The sequence below is a fragment of the Miscanthus floridulus genome, chromosome 2 (genome assembly GCF_019320115.1).
Source record: "Miscanthus floridulus cultivar M001 chromosome 2, ASM1932011v1, whole genome shotgun sequence".
NCBI classification, from domain to species: domain Eukaryota; kingdom Viridiplantae; phylum Streptophyta; class Magnoliopsida; order Poales; family Poaceae; genus Miscanthus; species Miscanthus floridulus.
Window position 1 is genome coordinate 31,907,914 of NC_089581.1, and position 16,317 is coordinate 31,924,230.

Here is a 16,317-nt window from a genome sequence, read left to right on the forward strand (position 1 = left end):
TCCCGTCCCTCCTCGCCCGGCCACCTCTCCGAAACCCTCCTCCGCATCAACCCCCCGCACGAAACGCAGATTGCGCCGGGGCCTGATTTGAGTTGCGGGAATCAACATCTTCCTGAGAGCGATGAGGAGCTCCGGCGAGGGCTGTCCTGCGAAGGCGAGCGAGCGGAGGTGGCCGTCTCAGGCGAGGGTGAGCGAGCGGTGGTGGCCGCCTCCGGCGAGAGCGGCCTTGCGGGGGAGGCTGTCTCCGGCGAGGGCGGCCGTGCGGCGGAGGCGCTCTCCGGCGAGGGCGGCGGTGCGGTGGCGGTCTCCGGCAAGGGCAAGCGCAAGCGCGACCTGCTGTTCTCCCTGGATTATCCTTGCACGGAGCGCCTCCGTCTCCGCCGCCTTCTCGCCTACCTCCGGGAGTACTGGTGCGATCAGACCTACTGTGTATGTCCCGTGAAAACCCTCTTTTGTTCGCCCGACCCGACCTCTCGTCCATGCCGTCGTTCGTGTGATTGATTGTTCCTCTTGTGTATTAACATCGCAGGGCGAAAGAGAAGATGCTTGTGATCTTCCACACGGAGGATTTGGTGGAGTAGGTCAAGGCAGGACAGTGGCGGGAGGCGTTCCACTACGTCTGCAACTTCGCTCCCATCACGCAATCGAGCAAGGAGGCCGACTTTCTTTCCTTCTTCCTCGAACACCTCATGGCCATCAGTGGCTTCACGGACGGCAACACCATGGTGGCAGGCATCGTCTGCGACTGGTTCAGAAGGATCTACAGGCATCCTGTGCTCGACATGTACCCCCTTCTTCGCCACCATCGTTGCCGATGTCCTCTTCCTGCGCGCACAGCACCTCAGGTACCTACACGTTTGTTCGAGCCCTCAGGTACCTACACATTTGTTCGACTGATCAGTGCATCGATGTGGCGTATGCTTACTTCCTGGTGTTACTCCTGCTGCAGGAACTCCCTGGATTGGCAACTGGTCAGGAACAAGGCAGCAGAGATGGTCGAGGAGATGGCCAACAAGAGTACAAGACACCCGAGCTCAAGGACAGGATGCGTTACCCGCGTGGCCAGAATGACCTGTACGACGTAATGCCCGTTAGGTCCAGGTACACACATATATATGCACATCACACGGTCGCAAGCTTCTTGCAGCCTGGTGTCACTTGCACTTTCCAGTATTAACCGTCTGACTTGCGGGCTATGTGATCTAATCTTGCTAGCTTTCGTCAAAGGCGTCAAGTGAAGAACTTAGGTCAGAAACAATCAACAGAACTTGCCCAGTTCTATCTTCAGCTGAAGAAGAGGTACAACATGCATATTAATTGAAACTCTTGCTGTTTTTTTCTGCTTATTTTACACTCACACATGTTTGTTTGTGCAGGCTGCCTTCTTCAAGTCAGCCAGAAACTCATGCTGATTCAGGTATTGCAAATTGCAATGTTACTGGATATCTCTAGATAGTCCCATCCTTTTTAGCACAATACACATGATCTTAAGAACATGTTTAGCCCTTGATTCATAACATACAGACACACTGATTAATGAATGAGCTTTTCAACAGCAGGATCAAAAAGGGGTGGTGGGGAGATTCTGATTTCACTACTTGGTATGTGAAGCTACTTTGCCAGTTGTTCGTGCTTTTAATTTGTGTTCTTTGACATGTCCATGGTGTCTTAGCATGTCCTGTTTTGGGGAGTAATGCTCTTTTCTATCTTGTTTTGTTGCACCTGTGTCTTCACATTTATTGTGCTAATCGATATTATGATTTGGTAGCATAAAACGCCCATGTGCGTAATAATTTCTTTGGTTCTTCCATGCGTGCAAGCTTGCATAGATAGAACAGCGCAAAATCTGTTACGCTGTTCCATTGCTTGGCAGAATCTCTTGGAATTCATTTATGTGTCTTACTGGAAAACTTGCACGCTCTTCAGTGTGAAGTTGGAGACACCCATGCTAGTTAGATTTGATCTTCCATGATTGCAAGCTAGCATAACTAGAACGCCCCCAAATGTGTTGTGGAGTTCCATTAGTACGTAAAACCACATGAATTTTGTATTGTTTTGTATTTGCATGGCACATGATTTTCAGATAAAGCTTTGCAAGCTGGTAGGCAAATGGTGTCCAAAGAAGGTAAAATATTATTGATTTCTGTAGGTGAAAACAAGCTGCAGTTTCTGATAGCTGATAGTTTTGTTTCTCCACAGTTTTTCCACCAGGGGCTGCACTGACTGTTAAAGCCAAACCAGACCCCTTCAGCAAATAAGGACATCAACTTGAATATGCAACCAAGCAAGGTAATTTACACTGTTTTATACAGTCCAAATTTAGCTGCATCATTGCAGTTCTGATTAATTCCATTGGTTAGGAGGGGGAAGTTGCTTGTTCCTTTGCCCCCCTCAAATTGTTATTGTTTAAATGTGTTACTAACTCTGGTAGCCTACTACAAATGTCGCCATCAAGTTATTTTGGCCCAAGATTTTTTTTTGTTTTGTTTTTGGCAGCCATGATGCGCTGGAGGTCTCAGGAGTCTCACCGATGTACTGCTCATGCTGGGAATGATTCAAAGAGGCCTCGAACAACCAGGAATTTTGGTGACGCAAGTCTTGGATACTGTTTTGTGTGTTCATTCTTTGGACTGCACGTGGAAATTATGTAGAGCTATGCATAAATCGGGTGGAGCTCCAGAGTTTCGTATGGAGGTTATTTCTAATGCATCGACCACAAGATACACCATTAAATATGTATTAAAAATCTAACAAAAATATGAATAAATAGATCACGCAATCTACGTATATATGAAATTTGAGCTTGAACAAAATCCTGCATAACGCAACTATTCATATCATGATTTCTCTTCTTTTTTTCTCCTTACATAGATTTTTATTCAAACTGAAATTTCATATATACATAGACGATTGTGTGATCTATTCATTCATATTTTTATTGGAATTTGTTGTATATATTTGATGGTGTATCTTGTGGTCGGGAGCACCGGAGCACTCTAGGCGCTTTGGAGCACCTGAGATGCTCTGGTCCTCCCAGTTTTTTTAAAAAAATTTTTGTAAACTAATTTTAAATCTAACACTGTTTTATTCTTTTTTCTAAAACTAACACTTTTGCCCGCGCCTATTTCTCTGGCGTGGCGAAACGTCTGTGGCGCGCCATGCATGGTGACGCGGCGAGAGGGATGATGTGACGACGACCGAGACGCTGACCGATGACGTGGTAGGGTCTGTCGTGCCACCGATCTTGGCGCGGCACTAACGCGCCAAGGCCCACGGCGCGGCAGGACCTGGACGCAACATTAATAAGGCTTGTGCCCATTCCTTTGGTGTGGAGTACTGTATCTATAATACTCTTATATAAAGCTAAACCTCACTAGATAATTTTTCTCTTCATACAAGGTGTCCACGTCATTTCCCACTAAGTCACTCACTGAATGTTCTATCTCTTCATGCAAGATGACATTATTTCCACTAAACACATAGCATTCCTTATTAATTACAAAAAATGTCCACGTCATCTCTATTATGTACGACAAAAGCAATTAAATAGAGTGTTAGTGGGATTGAGAGGACGGATGGCCAGGATCAACACAGTTACTTAAGATCGGATGGCTGAAATATTAGTGATGGCGTGGCTTCACCGGAGAAGAGAGAAATAGCAGTTAATGACACATTCCATCTATATAGATCATATATATCCAATAAAAGCTTTCCCATTCTTCGTCTCTGTCTCCGAAGAGGAATGGGCAGAAGGTCATCCTGTTCTTCTCTCCAGTAGAAACGTTTCTGCGCAAATCACTGTAAGCTCTCCTTGTCCTCTGGTGATTTCTATCGATTTCTTTTATTTAGATAGTCGAGGAAATTCCTTTAACCTATACATCATTAGAGTTTCGTGCTTTTGCTTCTTCCGTAGCCTAGTTGTCCCCCTTGTTAGTTCCATTTTTTTCTAATCTCTCTCTCTCTCTCTGAGATGATCGTTCATGTAGTTTCTTTTTCCCTCTATAATGCATTTAAGTTTCTTAGAGAATAGAATGTCAAATTGTTAAAAGGGAGGATTGGAGGAAATTGGACAGGTCATAGCACAAAGAAACGGTAAAAAACAAAGTTTTTTTTATGCAGGTATGGTACCAAGATGAGAAAATCTTCCAAGGGATGCAAGGAGAGGGATGCGAATTACCACCGGAATGGTCACACAGATGACCATGTCAAGCATTTCTTTAAGATATTGATTGGTGATTTTCATAAAAGATTGGTGAGCAATTTTCTTGCACACTGTGTTTCCGACTATTCAGCATGTGGAATACTGGAATGTGGTCATTATCATCTAAGAAGTGAAGTGAAGTAAGCTGCATCTGCACCAAAATCGTGGCGGTCGTTTCGGGCACCAAACTTTTGGCAGCCTGTGGCGACCAAATGAACTGGTGAGCTGTGGCTGCGTTGCGGCACGCCGTAAGTCCAGCGACGAACCAAACGGTCGCCGAAGCTTGGGCGTGAGAGTTGTGGCGAGCTGTGGCACGGCGCGGCCGCTATTCAAACGCGCCCTAACTTTTGTTACTAATTCAATATTGTGGACTGTGGTAGTGTTTTCAATTAATATTAGCATATTGTCCCTAAGATTACTGATCAATGTAAAGATCTATGTTGGTAGCCATGAATGGAATAGCATCACTTACAAGACTATTTTGGCAATTTTATTTTAGAGCAATCAGGAATCAATTTAGTGTTTGATCATATGATGGTGTGCATCACTTGTTTAAAGATAATTAGTTATGATTGTATCAACCAACTTGCAATACATCGATGTAGAATTTATACAGTTCTCTTACCTCATCTGAACTTTGTTCTACGTTAATCTTGCTGTCGTAGGTCATATCGGGTAAATTTGCTAAACATTTCGGAGACAAAATAGAAGGAAGTATTACTCTTGAATCACTTGGCGGTTATACTTTTGATGTTCAAGTTGCAAAGAATATGGGCAGAATAGTGTTCAATCTGGGTGGAAGTCATTTGTTAGTGCCAATGACTTGAAAAAGATGGATTTCTAGGTATTCAGGTATGATGGGATGTCTCGGATGAAGGTTCTGATATTTGATCCTAGTGGTTGCGAGAAAGTACCACCATGTTTTGTGATGAAAAAAACTATTAGTGGTGAATGGAAGAGAGAAGAACCCATTGACATTTCAAGCAGTCATGCTAATCTTCCCATGAGAACACCAGAAACAAAAAAGAAAGCATTGAAGCAAAGGAACAGGAGTAGGATCACTATCAGTTCATCAAGATCCCTATCCAACTCATCAGGTTGAGTCACAATGTCATCAAACCTAGTAGCATCTATGTATATCTACAAGATCATGACTTCATTGTTTTGTTTGGTCATAGGAGGAATGACATCTTCAGAGGGCGATGAAGCACATTCTGTTCTGAGTTACATGCTCCCACGAGGCACCAGTCTTGATAGTATGCAAAAGAAGAAACTGAAAGAGAGACTCCTAGCTATTTGTTCTGAAATCCCCATCTATGTGTGTGTCATGAAGAAGTCAAACATTTCTGAAAGATCTCAAGCTATGGTGAGTTAGGTTTTTCTCTTTTTTTTTGTTCCAGATTGATATTAATATTGCATTTCAATTGCACGTTCTTCAGCAAGCAGGTTGTTTAGCTTCCTAGACTCCTTGAAGAAATTTACAAGCTAAGTTCGATGAAAAACTTCAACTATTTTGACTTTCGAACACTGAAAACCCTTTCCCTTTATAACCAGAAATTCTCTATAAAATACTCTGATGTATGTCTTCCATTGAAGAGTAGAGTGTTGATTCTTCAGTGTCATGGCAAGAGTTGGGAAGTGATTTGCCGCATTCATGTTCCAAAAGCTCAACGCAAAGTTAAAAGACTTTTCAAAGGGTGGACACGGTTTGCACGTGACAACAATTTACAGCTGGGAGATATCTGCCTCTTTGAGCCGCTGAAGACCAAGAAGTACATGATGAATGTGCGTATCATTCGCAAAGAGTGAGATTTGGGAAGTGCTTTCTGCTGCCGTTTTCAACCTGTGCTTTTGGATTTGATAAGAGTCGCTTATGGTCATGTGTGTCAGTTGTTGGTGCCAACTTTTGTAGTAGTGATATTAAAGCTTTTATAATTGGTAAGGGTACAGCTTACTCTGTTTTGTTAGATAAGGAAACAAAGTGGTACAACTTACTCTGTTGAGTGCTGAACAATATAATCTATGGTCTATCCATCCCCTGATTAGTTGACTGCGCCGTGTGGGCCGTATGGGCCGTATGGTACATCTGTCGAGTGCGCCGTGTGGGCTGCACGGACGATCATGCGCTAGGCAACGATAATGCTCTTGTGAGCAGTGGGCGCGGCGCAGGCGCGGCGGCGGGCACGCGGGGCGGTTAGGCGGGCAGGCGCGACGGCGGGCAGGCGGGGTGGGTGCGTGCGGGCAGGCGGGTGGGCAGGGCGTGGCACGGCGGGGCGGGACTGGGCCGCGGGCCTTTAGCCGGCTCTGTCGCGCCACCGAATAGGGCGCGTTAGTGCCGCGCCAAGATCGGTGGCGCGGCAGACCCTGCCACGTCACCGGTCAGCGCCCCGGTCGTCGCCACGTCATCCCTCTCGCCGCGCCACCATGCATGGCGCGGTACAGGCGTTTAGCCGCGCCAGAAAAATAGGCGCGGGCAAAAGTGTTAGTTTTGAAGAAAAAAAACAGTGTTAGATTTAAAATTAGTTTAAAAAATGTTAAAAATTTTCTCCTCGCACACCTACTTTTTTTTTTTGAAAACATCCTCTCACACCTGCTGACCTACTGGTCAGAATATTAATTAATTTTCATGACTTTGTGGTCGCATGATATTTGTAGCAAGTGTTTCGGACCCTTAATAATGACAATAATTAGGAAACTTAGTTGGTTATGGCTGAATTTAAGTAACATCGATGATGTTCGCTGAAGTTTTTTCTACGTGTATATGTGCCTATACTGTCATCTCTCGTTAAAAAAAGATTCTTAGGCCACACTGCTTGTATGCTTTTCTTGCAGTTCAGGAGCGCAGGCGATGGGATGGTGTACCGATCAAGTGGTGCTGTCGTCTGATTAAGCTATGGCTTTGGTGTTGCTCTTCGTGCTTCTCAGCCGGAGTATTAAGTAACTTTAAGAATGCACTGTTTTCTGGAATGTCGCAACATCAAGTTTAACAGCTTTGCAATCACTATTTGGAACTTTTAAGTAAAACTAAAAATCATTATGGTATTCGTGCTCTGTGTTCTAGTGTATCAACCATCTTATTTCCTTGTAATTGTTTGATAGCCTTCCCGGTTGGCTGGTTATGTGAAGTCATTTCACTACTACATTAAGCTTTTGTAGGGCGGCTGAAGACCATTCGTAGGGGGTTTGCCAAGCGTCTCTACCATAGCAATGCTATAAATCGCTGATTTGCAGGAGCGATTGGCTAGCCGTCCCTATAAATCGGATTTGTAGGGGCGGCTGCTGATTTGTAGGGGCGGCTCTATTTCTTAGAAAATATGAAATCGGCATAAAAAATAGCAAATTGCACAGCTGATGATTTGTAGGGGCGGCTCCATTTTTCAGAAAATATAATATCAGCCTAAAAATAGCATTTTTTTAATCCGGGGAGACCCCCAGGGAAGTCGCGACATTATTCGTGTGAAAATCGCACGAGCTGCGGAGATTCGAACCCACGACCTCACCTCGCGCATACCCTCCTCTACCACTGTACCTCACACTCACTTGTGTCTATATTAGATTTTTGTTCCCCACTGTGAGGGGTACGACCCCGGATACCCATGGCATACTACATGGGCTGCGCCGTCAGGGGTGGTCCAGCCCACAAGACGAACACTTACGGTGCACGGTACTGCTCGACATGTACTGTAGGGCATCAAGGGTGATATCCTGAAGATGCTACGAGATTTGTTAGGATATGCTCGATCCTGTGATTCATATAACCTGTTATTACTTACCGGTTATCTCCTAGATCTAACTGACTTGTAACCCTACCCCTGGCTATATAAGACGGGTAGAGGACCTCCTCAAAACACACGAAATATCATACGATAGCCAATACAAACCGACAGACCACAAAAGTAGGGTATTACGTCGTGCTGACGGTCCGAACCTGTATAACTCTTGTGTCTCTATTGCCTTCTTGTTCTTGATTACGCGCACCTCTACCGATCAATCTACCTTCATGGCATACCCCTCGGAGGACTACCGACGATATTCTATCGGCACCCACATACTATCATAAACCGAGTTTAAATTAATTATTTGAGGTCCTAAACAAATTTAAATAAAAAAGTTGTCACCTACAAAGTTATATAACTTTTTGAGATCTACAACTTTCATTTTGATAGTTTCTCCATCTAAGGTCGTTTACAAAATTTAAATTTTAAATTTGAGAAATTCAAACGTAGTTTTCCTTCACAAGATGATTTCTAAATTAAAAAGTTGTCAACTATAAAGTTTCATAACTTTTCGAGATCTACAACTTTTATTTTTGTTGTTTTTTCATCCGAGGTCGTTTAAAAAATTCAAATTTTAATTTTTTTGGAAATCCAAATGTAGTTTTCCTTCACAAGATGATTTCAAATAAAAAATTGTCAGCTACAAAGTTGTATAACTTTTTCGGATCTACAACTTTTATTTTGGTTGTTTCTCCATCCGAGGTCATTTGAAAAATCCAAATTTTAAATTTGAGAAATTTATTCATAATTTTCCTTGACAAAATGAATTCAAATAAACAAACTTTGTCAACTACAAAGTTCTATAACTTTCCTAGATCTACAACTTTTATTTAGTCATTTGTTCATCCGATATAGTGGTAGTAACATTGTTAATAAAATTTACATATCAGATATATACATTTTGTGAACAATGTTACTACCACTTTGTCGGGTGAAGAAATAATCAAAATAAAAGTTGTAGATCTTGTTGAGCTCTATAACTTTTATGTTCATGACTTTTTTAGCTAAAATCATTTAATGTTTCAAAATAACATTTCAAGTTATCATTTTTTGAAATTTAAAATTAAAATAGATAAAAACACAGTCACATAAAAAAATAAATAAAATAATAGCGGTAAGAACAGAATAAATTGATAGAGCATGATTTTAGAAAATTTTAGGGAAAAATGATCAAATTTAAAGTTAGTACGAGAGATAAAGACTAGTTACAAGTTTTAGCCAGAGATTAAAAAAGAGAAATCATCAATAATTTCAAATTTTAATTTTAAACAGCATTTTGAAGCAGTAAATGATTTCAAATGTAAAAGTTGTAAACAGCAAAGTTTCATAACTTTTCGAGATCTACAACTTTTATTTTGATCATTTCTCCATCCAAAGTCGTTTGAAAAAATTCAAATTTTAGGACTTAATTTTTACTATTCGGTGTCTATTTGCAGGGGCGGCTGGATATAGAGACGTCTCTACAAATCGTGCCATTTGTAGGGACGTTGATAACACCAGTAGCCTCTACAAATGGATTTATAGGAGTGGCTCGTTTGGACACCATTTGTACTGACGGCTCTAAAAAAAAAAGGAGGATGTTGCTAAAAATCCTATTTTTAGTAGTTTTTGTTAACCCATCCTAACCATCTGACGACTGCACAGGACCCTTTTCCTTGGATGTCCCTTGACCTTGAGATAAACATGTCGCTTCATGCATGAAGCCCATATGCCTGAGGCTATTTGTCTTGACTCAGGCGTTTTTATTTTTTTTCAGAAATACTATACAACAAACATATATTTTAGTGAAAAAAACACATGAATTTTTTCCCTCTCTTTTCACAGGTGTTGCACACGGCGCCGCTGTCGGCCACCGGCCGCTTCCTCTTCTGGATCACTGCGGCAGCACCGCTTCCTGTTTCGGCAACACCGCTTCATGATCGGAGCGGGAGCACTGCGGCAGTAAAAAAATGATTTGTCATGTTCCGGATCGGAGCGGGAGCACCGCTTCCTGTTCCTGTTTTAGTGGAAAAAAAACCGATTTGTCCTCTTGCTCTTGCATAGAAAAAATTGTTTCTTGTGATCTGTGGATCTGTGATCTTTTGATTTGTGATTGTCTGGAGGTAGAAGAAAGCTGGAGGTAGAAGAAGACTGGAGGTAGAATGAGGATGGAGGCTGTTGGATTTTAATTCTATGGTACAAAAAAATTCATGTGTTGAAACTACATAAAACACATGGTTTATACCATCGTAAGAACTTTTTGGGTATTTAATCAGTTAATCTAATGTCAAATGGCAAGCTTTGGCCACAAACCAGGAATGCTCGCTACATGTGTATTTAGTATTTACAAAGAAGTCTGTCATTCATCAGTTCATGTGAGAATCCCATTGATTATTTACAAAAGCAGTCTGTCTTTCATGTGAAGAAAAAAATGTTGCATACAAATGCTTTAGGGACAGGTATTACGCTTTCCCTGGTATGGTTTACTGTAGTGACATTTAGCGCGCTAACAAGCACATTTACCAGAATCGTGCAGCTTTTGTTTCGTTTGAATATGATTGGATGCATTATTTTTTATCAGGTCACCTTTTTGCTGGCCTTTGCGCAGGGAGGTTTGGTACTACCTTTGCGCAGTCATCAATTTCTACCACACGAGCCGATAGAAATTTAGCGACGTCTCATGTCTCTTTTGCTCATTATACGGTGTTGTCAAATCCTCCTAAACCACCATTTAGGAGCCAACAGGCTAATGCTTATGCAAGTACTTCATAAATTGGCAATCCAACCCCATGGGACGAAGGTTTAAGCCGATTTAAAGAAAATTTGCATAAAGATTTAGAAATAAGTCTAGGCGTGCATTTTAAACCAACCGAGAGCTATACTAAGCCATATCCCATATTTTTATTATATGAAAGCTCCCGATGGTTGAAAAGTGCCGGACTTTTATAAATTCAGTGGTAAAATAACAAAACCACAAAGAAGAATATCAACATGTTTATTGTTCAATTGGGTGAAGCTGGTATCATGGAACATATATGAGCATTCATAACTTTTCGTTATCTCTTACTGGTACTGCTTTTTCGTGGTATTCTTCACTACAATCTTGCTCTATTGATTCTTCGGCACAACTAGAAGAAAAGTTCCATAAACACTTTTATAATGGAACCAGTGAGCTTAAATTGTCTAATTTGATATCGTGAAGCAAAGGCGTGACAAGTCTGTCCTTGATTTGTTAAAAGATTTAGAGATATTAAAAAACGATGTTTTAAAATGATAATTTCAGAAAAGATCTTGCTGATTCAGCTTTTGTTGGCTTGCGCTCTAATATTCGGCCTGTTCGTTTCGTCGTAAACGATCGTGGATTATTTACTGCTAGCTGATTTGACTGGTTTTATGTGAGAGAAAAATATTGTTACAGCTTATAATCCACGATCGTATACGATCGTATAAGCCTAGCCGAACAGGCTAATTAAAGAAAAGTAGTACTTTGAGGTTCTCTCTATTAATCAATTGTTGCAAAAAGCTTCAGCGACTGAGAGCCAAAGTAATTTTGTAGAACCTTAGAAGTCACTTCATCCCAACATGCACACTATTGAGTGCCGTTCAGATGGCTTGGACGATGAAACTTCAAATTATTTTGTTGCTGAATTTGTTTGGCCAGCACAAGCCAGATCAGTTCCTTGCTCTTCCCTCAAGCCGATTCACAAAAATCGACAAGAGGAGATGAAATTTACATTTGATGTGTCCAAGTGTGATCGCATTTTTGATGATATGTTGAAGAATGGATACACTAAATTGTCACATCCGTTGCCGCCGCTTATGAACCGAAGCGTCGTGCATATTGCAAATGGCATAATTCGTCTTCTCATGCTACTAACGTGTGCAATGTCTTTGGCGGCAAGTCCAATCGGCTATTAATGAAGGCCGATTGAGTTTATCTGAGATGCAGGTGGATGCAGTGCCCTTCCCGGTTAATGCTTTGGAATTGAAGAATCCGGCTGTTTTGGTTCGGCCAAATCAAACCGAACCTACTAATGAAAAAATGTGATAATCGGTGATCCCAGGAAGACAAGATTGAGAAGACTTGGGGGCAGTGAAATGATGCTCGAAAAGACCATGGATGGCCAGGAGAATATTAAAATCATCATTAAGTCTTCTGGGCTTGGGGGGCAAGCAAAAGCTCCTATCAAAGAGCAAAAAGGAGATACCACTATTACTGTCCATGTCGTTAGAGTAACTCCAACAGAAGAGCATCCATGTTCAGCCTGATCGTTTGTTAGTTTCAGCCAAGGCTTATCAGCCAGCCAACAGTGTTTTCCTCTCACAACAAATCAGCATCAGCCGAGCTTATCAGTCCAGAAACCAATCAGCGAACAGGCCGGTTGTGTAGTCTATATTTGAGTATTTTAGGAAAAAAAAGAGAGAGATTCCAACGGCTATTGTATCTGGCTTTCTAAAATAGCAAGTCACCTATTCCTGAGTTCACGCATGCTAAATATAGCTTGCATGTGCCGCTAGCCATCTGTCTCACCCTGCTAGAAAGGGTATTGGAGTTTTCTATTTTTTTTGTTGGGATTTCTATTTTAGAGGTTGATTAAATCATGGGTTTAGCCATATATTTTTGTCAACTCTCTTGAAGTTGCTCTTAAACAGTAAAAAAACACAGCAAGACCGATTTGTCGAATCGGCCGAGTGAAGGAGGATCAAAGATCCCTGCGCACCTGCAAACCAAGGCCCCGTTTAGTTCCACTCCAAAATGCCAATTTTTTCAAGATTCTCCGTCACATCGAATCTTTGGACGCATGCATGAAGCATTAAATATAAATAAAAAATAAAACTAATTACACAGTTTAGACAAAATTCACGAGACGAATCTTTTAAGCCTAATTAGACTATGATTGGACACTAATTACCAAATAACAACGAAAGTGCTACAGTGGCATTTCGTCAAAAAATTTGCCATCTAAACGGTACCCAAGACAATCAAAGGTTGGAACTTGGAGAGCCAATAAAGTCAAGAATTCTAGCAAGGATACATAAACCTGCTATTGTTGATATTATATAAGCTCTGCATTGTAGTATTGTTCTCCTTTAATAAGGATACATAAATAGCTTGCTTCATTGTTGCTACTTCCTTATATAATAAAACAATCTCATCCTGGCCAAACAGATTATTTGATTTGCATTATCAAAACGTATATTCAGCATGTTCGCTTGTTGGTTTCAGCCAGTCCAAAGCAGTCAGCCAACAGTATTTTCCTCTCATAATAAACTAACACCAGCCAGCCCAAACCAGCCCAGAAACCAACCAGCGAACAGACTGATTATCGGTCTAAAAAACATGAACTAACACCAGCCAGCCCAAACCAGCCCAGAAACCAACCAGCGAACAGACTGATTATCGGTCTAAAAAACATGCACTACAAGTAACGTTGCATACCAACATACCATTAGTATAGGCATTATATAGTGTGCAAACAATTGGAAACAAATCAAATCTCTTGTGTTTTTTCCTTTTTTCACCATCATTAACTACATACCCCTATATGGTATGAGCATATACCATAAGATCTAACTACATGCATATAGAGTGAAAAATTAACTTCCAATATATATCGACAAAATAAAAAAATAAAAAAACATCTCCTCTGTTGCCATCTGGATGCCGCTAAAATCCCCACTTTGTTCTAACCGATGCTGGCTTTCCCCTGGCAGGCTCCCGCTGTTTCAGTTTGGTCACTGCAACGTTGCCATGATTTGCCTCGTCCTCCGGCATGATCTCAACCTCTGAACTGTTACTCCGGTCATGCCCAATCTTCTCAGATTTCTTCCCATCAAGCACCTCATCCCGTTTCTCAATCTCAGGATCCATTTGCATCCTCCCTGTCCTCGGCCCCCTGGGCTCCCCCCGCGAGAGTTCCATGGCGGCCTTCGCGGCGGCTGCTGCCGAGGCGGCCGACTCGAACGCGGCCTGAGCTGCCGCTTCCACGTCCTTGTACCTCTGCGCCGAGTCGCCGGAAATGTCTTCGTCTCGGTCATCAACTGGTGGCGTCCTGCGGATCCTCTCGTCATCGTCGTGCTTTGTCTTTCTGTGGTTGTGGTTGGAACGTCCCGAGTCCTCGTAGGGAGGCGGCTCGTAGATGCGCACGGCGATCCCTTTCTCGGCGGCGATCTCCTGTAGCACCAACTGTCGGCTCTCCAGGCTCGGCTGCTTGGTCGACAGCTTCTGCACGATCTGTTCAGAATAAGTAAGTCTAGTCAGAAACCGAAGGTTGAGATCGAAGTCGGCCAGCCAGAGTGCGCGGGTCGCCGCCGCCGGCCCTCACCTTGGCGTTGATCCCGCATCCGCTGCGGAGGTTGGACGCCGCGGAGACGAACTCCCTGCCGAACTTGGCGGCGAGGATGCCCCGGACCTCCTGCAGCTCCGGGAGGTCCCCGCACCTGGCGGCGGCGTAGACCAGCCCGGCCGCCGCCTCCCGCAGCTCCTCGGGGCAGTCCCTGTGCGCGTCGACGAGCGCGGCCCTCTCGACGATGAGGGTGCAGTAGGCCTCGAGCTCGGCGAGCACGTCCAGCGCGTTCTGCTCCCGGACGACGTGCTCCGCGCGGGCCAGCGCGCGGTCCGTGTGGCCGAGGCGGAGCAGCTGCTCCACGTCCCCGCGCGCCTGCCCGCACCGCACCTGGCGGTGGCCCCGCACCACGCCGAGCCGCGTCACCGCCAGACCCAGCAGCGACTTGAGCCGCGCCGTCTGCTTCGTCGTCCGCCCCAGCAGCACGTCCAGCCTCCTCCCCATCCCCTCGCTCGCACTGGCCAGCACGGATCGAGCTCGTAGCTAGCAACCGCTCGCTCTCCCGAGCCCTGGCCGCTGAGCGCTGGCTGCTGCCGAAGTGCCGATCGAGTCGTGGCGCGGTTTCGCCCTGGTGTTTTATACCCCCGGGTCGTGGCGCGGGGTGTGAAATGGGGAATTTTTGGAGACCGTCAGATGGCAGACGCGGGCAATTAAGAGGAAGGATCCGAGGATGGTGAATGGTGATACGGTTTCCTTCCTTGTGGTGGCGGGGTTTGCTTTGTGGCGAAGGCGAGCGAGGGCGACGGGCTTTAAACGTCTGAGCGGACGCGTGGTGGGCCGAGCCGCCGCTGAGCTGTGTCGCGTGAGGCCGTGTGACGGGTTCAGCCGGCTCGCGTTCCGGCCGGCCAGTCCAAGACGCGCGGCACGCGGGTTTTGCCCGCCCGACCGGGGTGGTTGTCCTTGCTGCTGGGAGCCTGGGACCGCCGGACCGGGACGTGGGCGCGCGGGTGGCTACGGCGTCGGGAGTGCTGATCGCCACGTCGGCGAGTGGTGGCGCCGGTTTTCTTCGTCTTCGATTCGTTTTGACTGGGCAAGCTCGGTGGTTTCATGGGGTGGGTGCCTGGGTGGGAGACTTTGAGGGGGTCGAAAACGATGGTGCAGCGGCGCGGCTGCGGTTGGAAACTTGCGGCACGGTGAGCCGGGGACGGGGAGGGAACAGTCGCGCCAAATATCTGTGCCGTGCCGGGCTGCCGGGCCCGTGCGACCGTCGACTCGCTCTGTGGTGGGGGGAGAGTGTGTGCTCTAGAAAACCTCGTTTGCGGAACTGTGCGTCCGTATGTAACTTCCATTTCGTACGACCTGGTCTACATGACTGTGGCTCGTTCTGTCGCCATCGATGCTGTCGTGATAGAGTGGCGTGTGGTTCGTCCTGGTCGCGACCGGAGGCCCGCTTACTATGTCAAACGCGCCTTCCCTTTTCTACGGCGACATTTTGTCATTTCCGAGTGCCGATTACTCTAGATCTGATTTCTTTTCCTCAAAAACGAAGAACTAGGCTTCGTTGCATTAAGATAGAGTGTTCACAACAAATTGTCGAAGCACACACGCTTAACCAGACGCTTGGTCGAGCAACACTCGAGAGTCGAGACAGAATATAATGTTTTATACTTTTTAGTGCCTTACGCTGTTTTTTTTAACGTAGAAGGCGATTTATATTATACTTTTTAGTCGAAGCACACACGCTTGACCACACTTGGTCGAGCAACACTCGAGACCCAATATAATGTAATGTTTTTAGTGTCTTATACACTATTTTTTAACGTAAAAAAAAGGAGATTTAATTTGTTAACTAAAACATGTCCTTGTACATTTTCCATCAACTATCTCGGTCTCTCACTCTCTCGGAATATATATATGATACACGAACTATGAACAGGTCGTCCCGTTCGTTTGAACTTATTAGTCTGGCTTATCAGCCAAATAGAGTGTTTTTCTATCGCAACGAATAAGTGAACAATACTTTTTAGCCTGGCTTTTCAGCAAACTACCAATCTGACTTAATGAAAGATGTAAA

At 44.3% G+C, this 16,317-nt stretch overlaps 2 protein-coding genes across 4 annotated transcripts; one reads left to right on the top strand and one right to left on the bottom strand.

Moving 5' to 3' along the window:
* Nucleotides 1-6,054, top strand: LOC136538354 (uncharacterized). Of its 3 annotated transcripts, XM_066530327.1 has the most exons (12): nt 1-429; nt 530-845; nt 950-1,101; nt 1,216-1,299; nt 1,377-1,417; nt 1,560-1,601; nt 2,084-2,125; nt 2,200-2,289; nt 2,497-3,800; nt 4,120-4,252; nt 4,867-5,298; nt 5,380-6,054. In XM_066530327.1, the coding sequence occupies exons 2-8, from the start codon at nt 690-692 to the stop codon at nt 2,256-2,258; spliced, it is 576 nt and encodes a 191-aa protein (XP_066386424.1). In that variant the 5' UTR covers nt 1-429; nt 530-689; the 3' UTR covers nt 2,259-2,289; nt 2,497-3,800; nt 4,120-4,252; nt 4,867-5,298; nt 5,380-6,054. The 3 variants fall into 3 exon arrangements, with proteins under 3 accessions (XP_066386424.1, XP_066386423.1, XP_066386425.1); XM_066530326.1 differs by having other exon boundaries at nt 2,200-3,800; XM_066530328.1 differs by having other exon boundaries at nt 1,557-2,125; nt 2,200-3,800.
* A 7,383-nt stretch (nt 6,055-13,437) lies between these two features.
* On the bottom strand, nt 13,438-14,982 carry LOC136538356 (uncharacterized). Its single transcript, XM_066530329.1, has 2 exons — nt 14,283-14,982; nt 13,438-14,191 (listed from the first exon to the last, which is right to left on the bottom strand). The coding sequence occupies exons 1-2, from the start codon at nt 14,745-14,747 to the stop codon at nt 13,625-13,627; spliced, it is 1,032 nt and encodes a 343-aa protein (XP_066386426.1). The 5' UTR covers nt 14,748-14,982; the 3' UTR covers nt 13,438-13,624.
* Between the last annotated feature and the right edge of the window lie 1,335 nt (nt 14,983-16,317).

Excerpts from the sequence above, each read along its gene's own strand:
- LOC136538354 (XM_066530326.1), top strand. The coding sequence starts at position 690 with ATGGCCATCAGTGGCTTCACGGACGGCAACACCATGGTGGCAGGCATC. Across the intron at positions 846-949 it reads CTGCGCGCACAGCACCTCAG|GAACTCCCTGGATTGGCAAC; the intron begins GTACCTACACGT and ends CTCCTGCTGCAG. Across the intron at positions 1,102-1,215 it reads GTAATGCCCGTTAGGTCCAG|CTTTCGTCAAAGGCGTCAAG; the intron begins GTACACACATAT and ends TAATCTTGCTAG.
- LOC136538356 (XM_066530329.1), bottom strand. The coding sequence starts at position 14,747 with ATGGGGAGGAGGCTGGACGTGCTGCTGGGGCGGACGACGAAGCAGACG. Across the intron at positions 14,192-14,282 it reads GATGCGGGATCAACGCCAAG|ATCGTGCAGAAGCTGTCGAC; the intron begins GTGAGGGCCGGC and ends TATTCTGAACAG.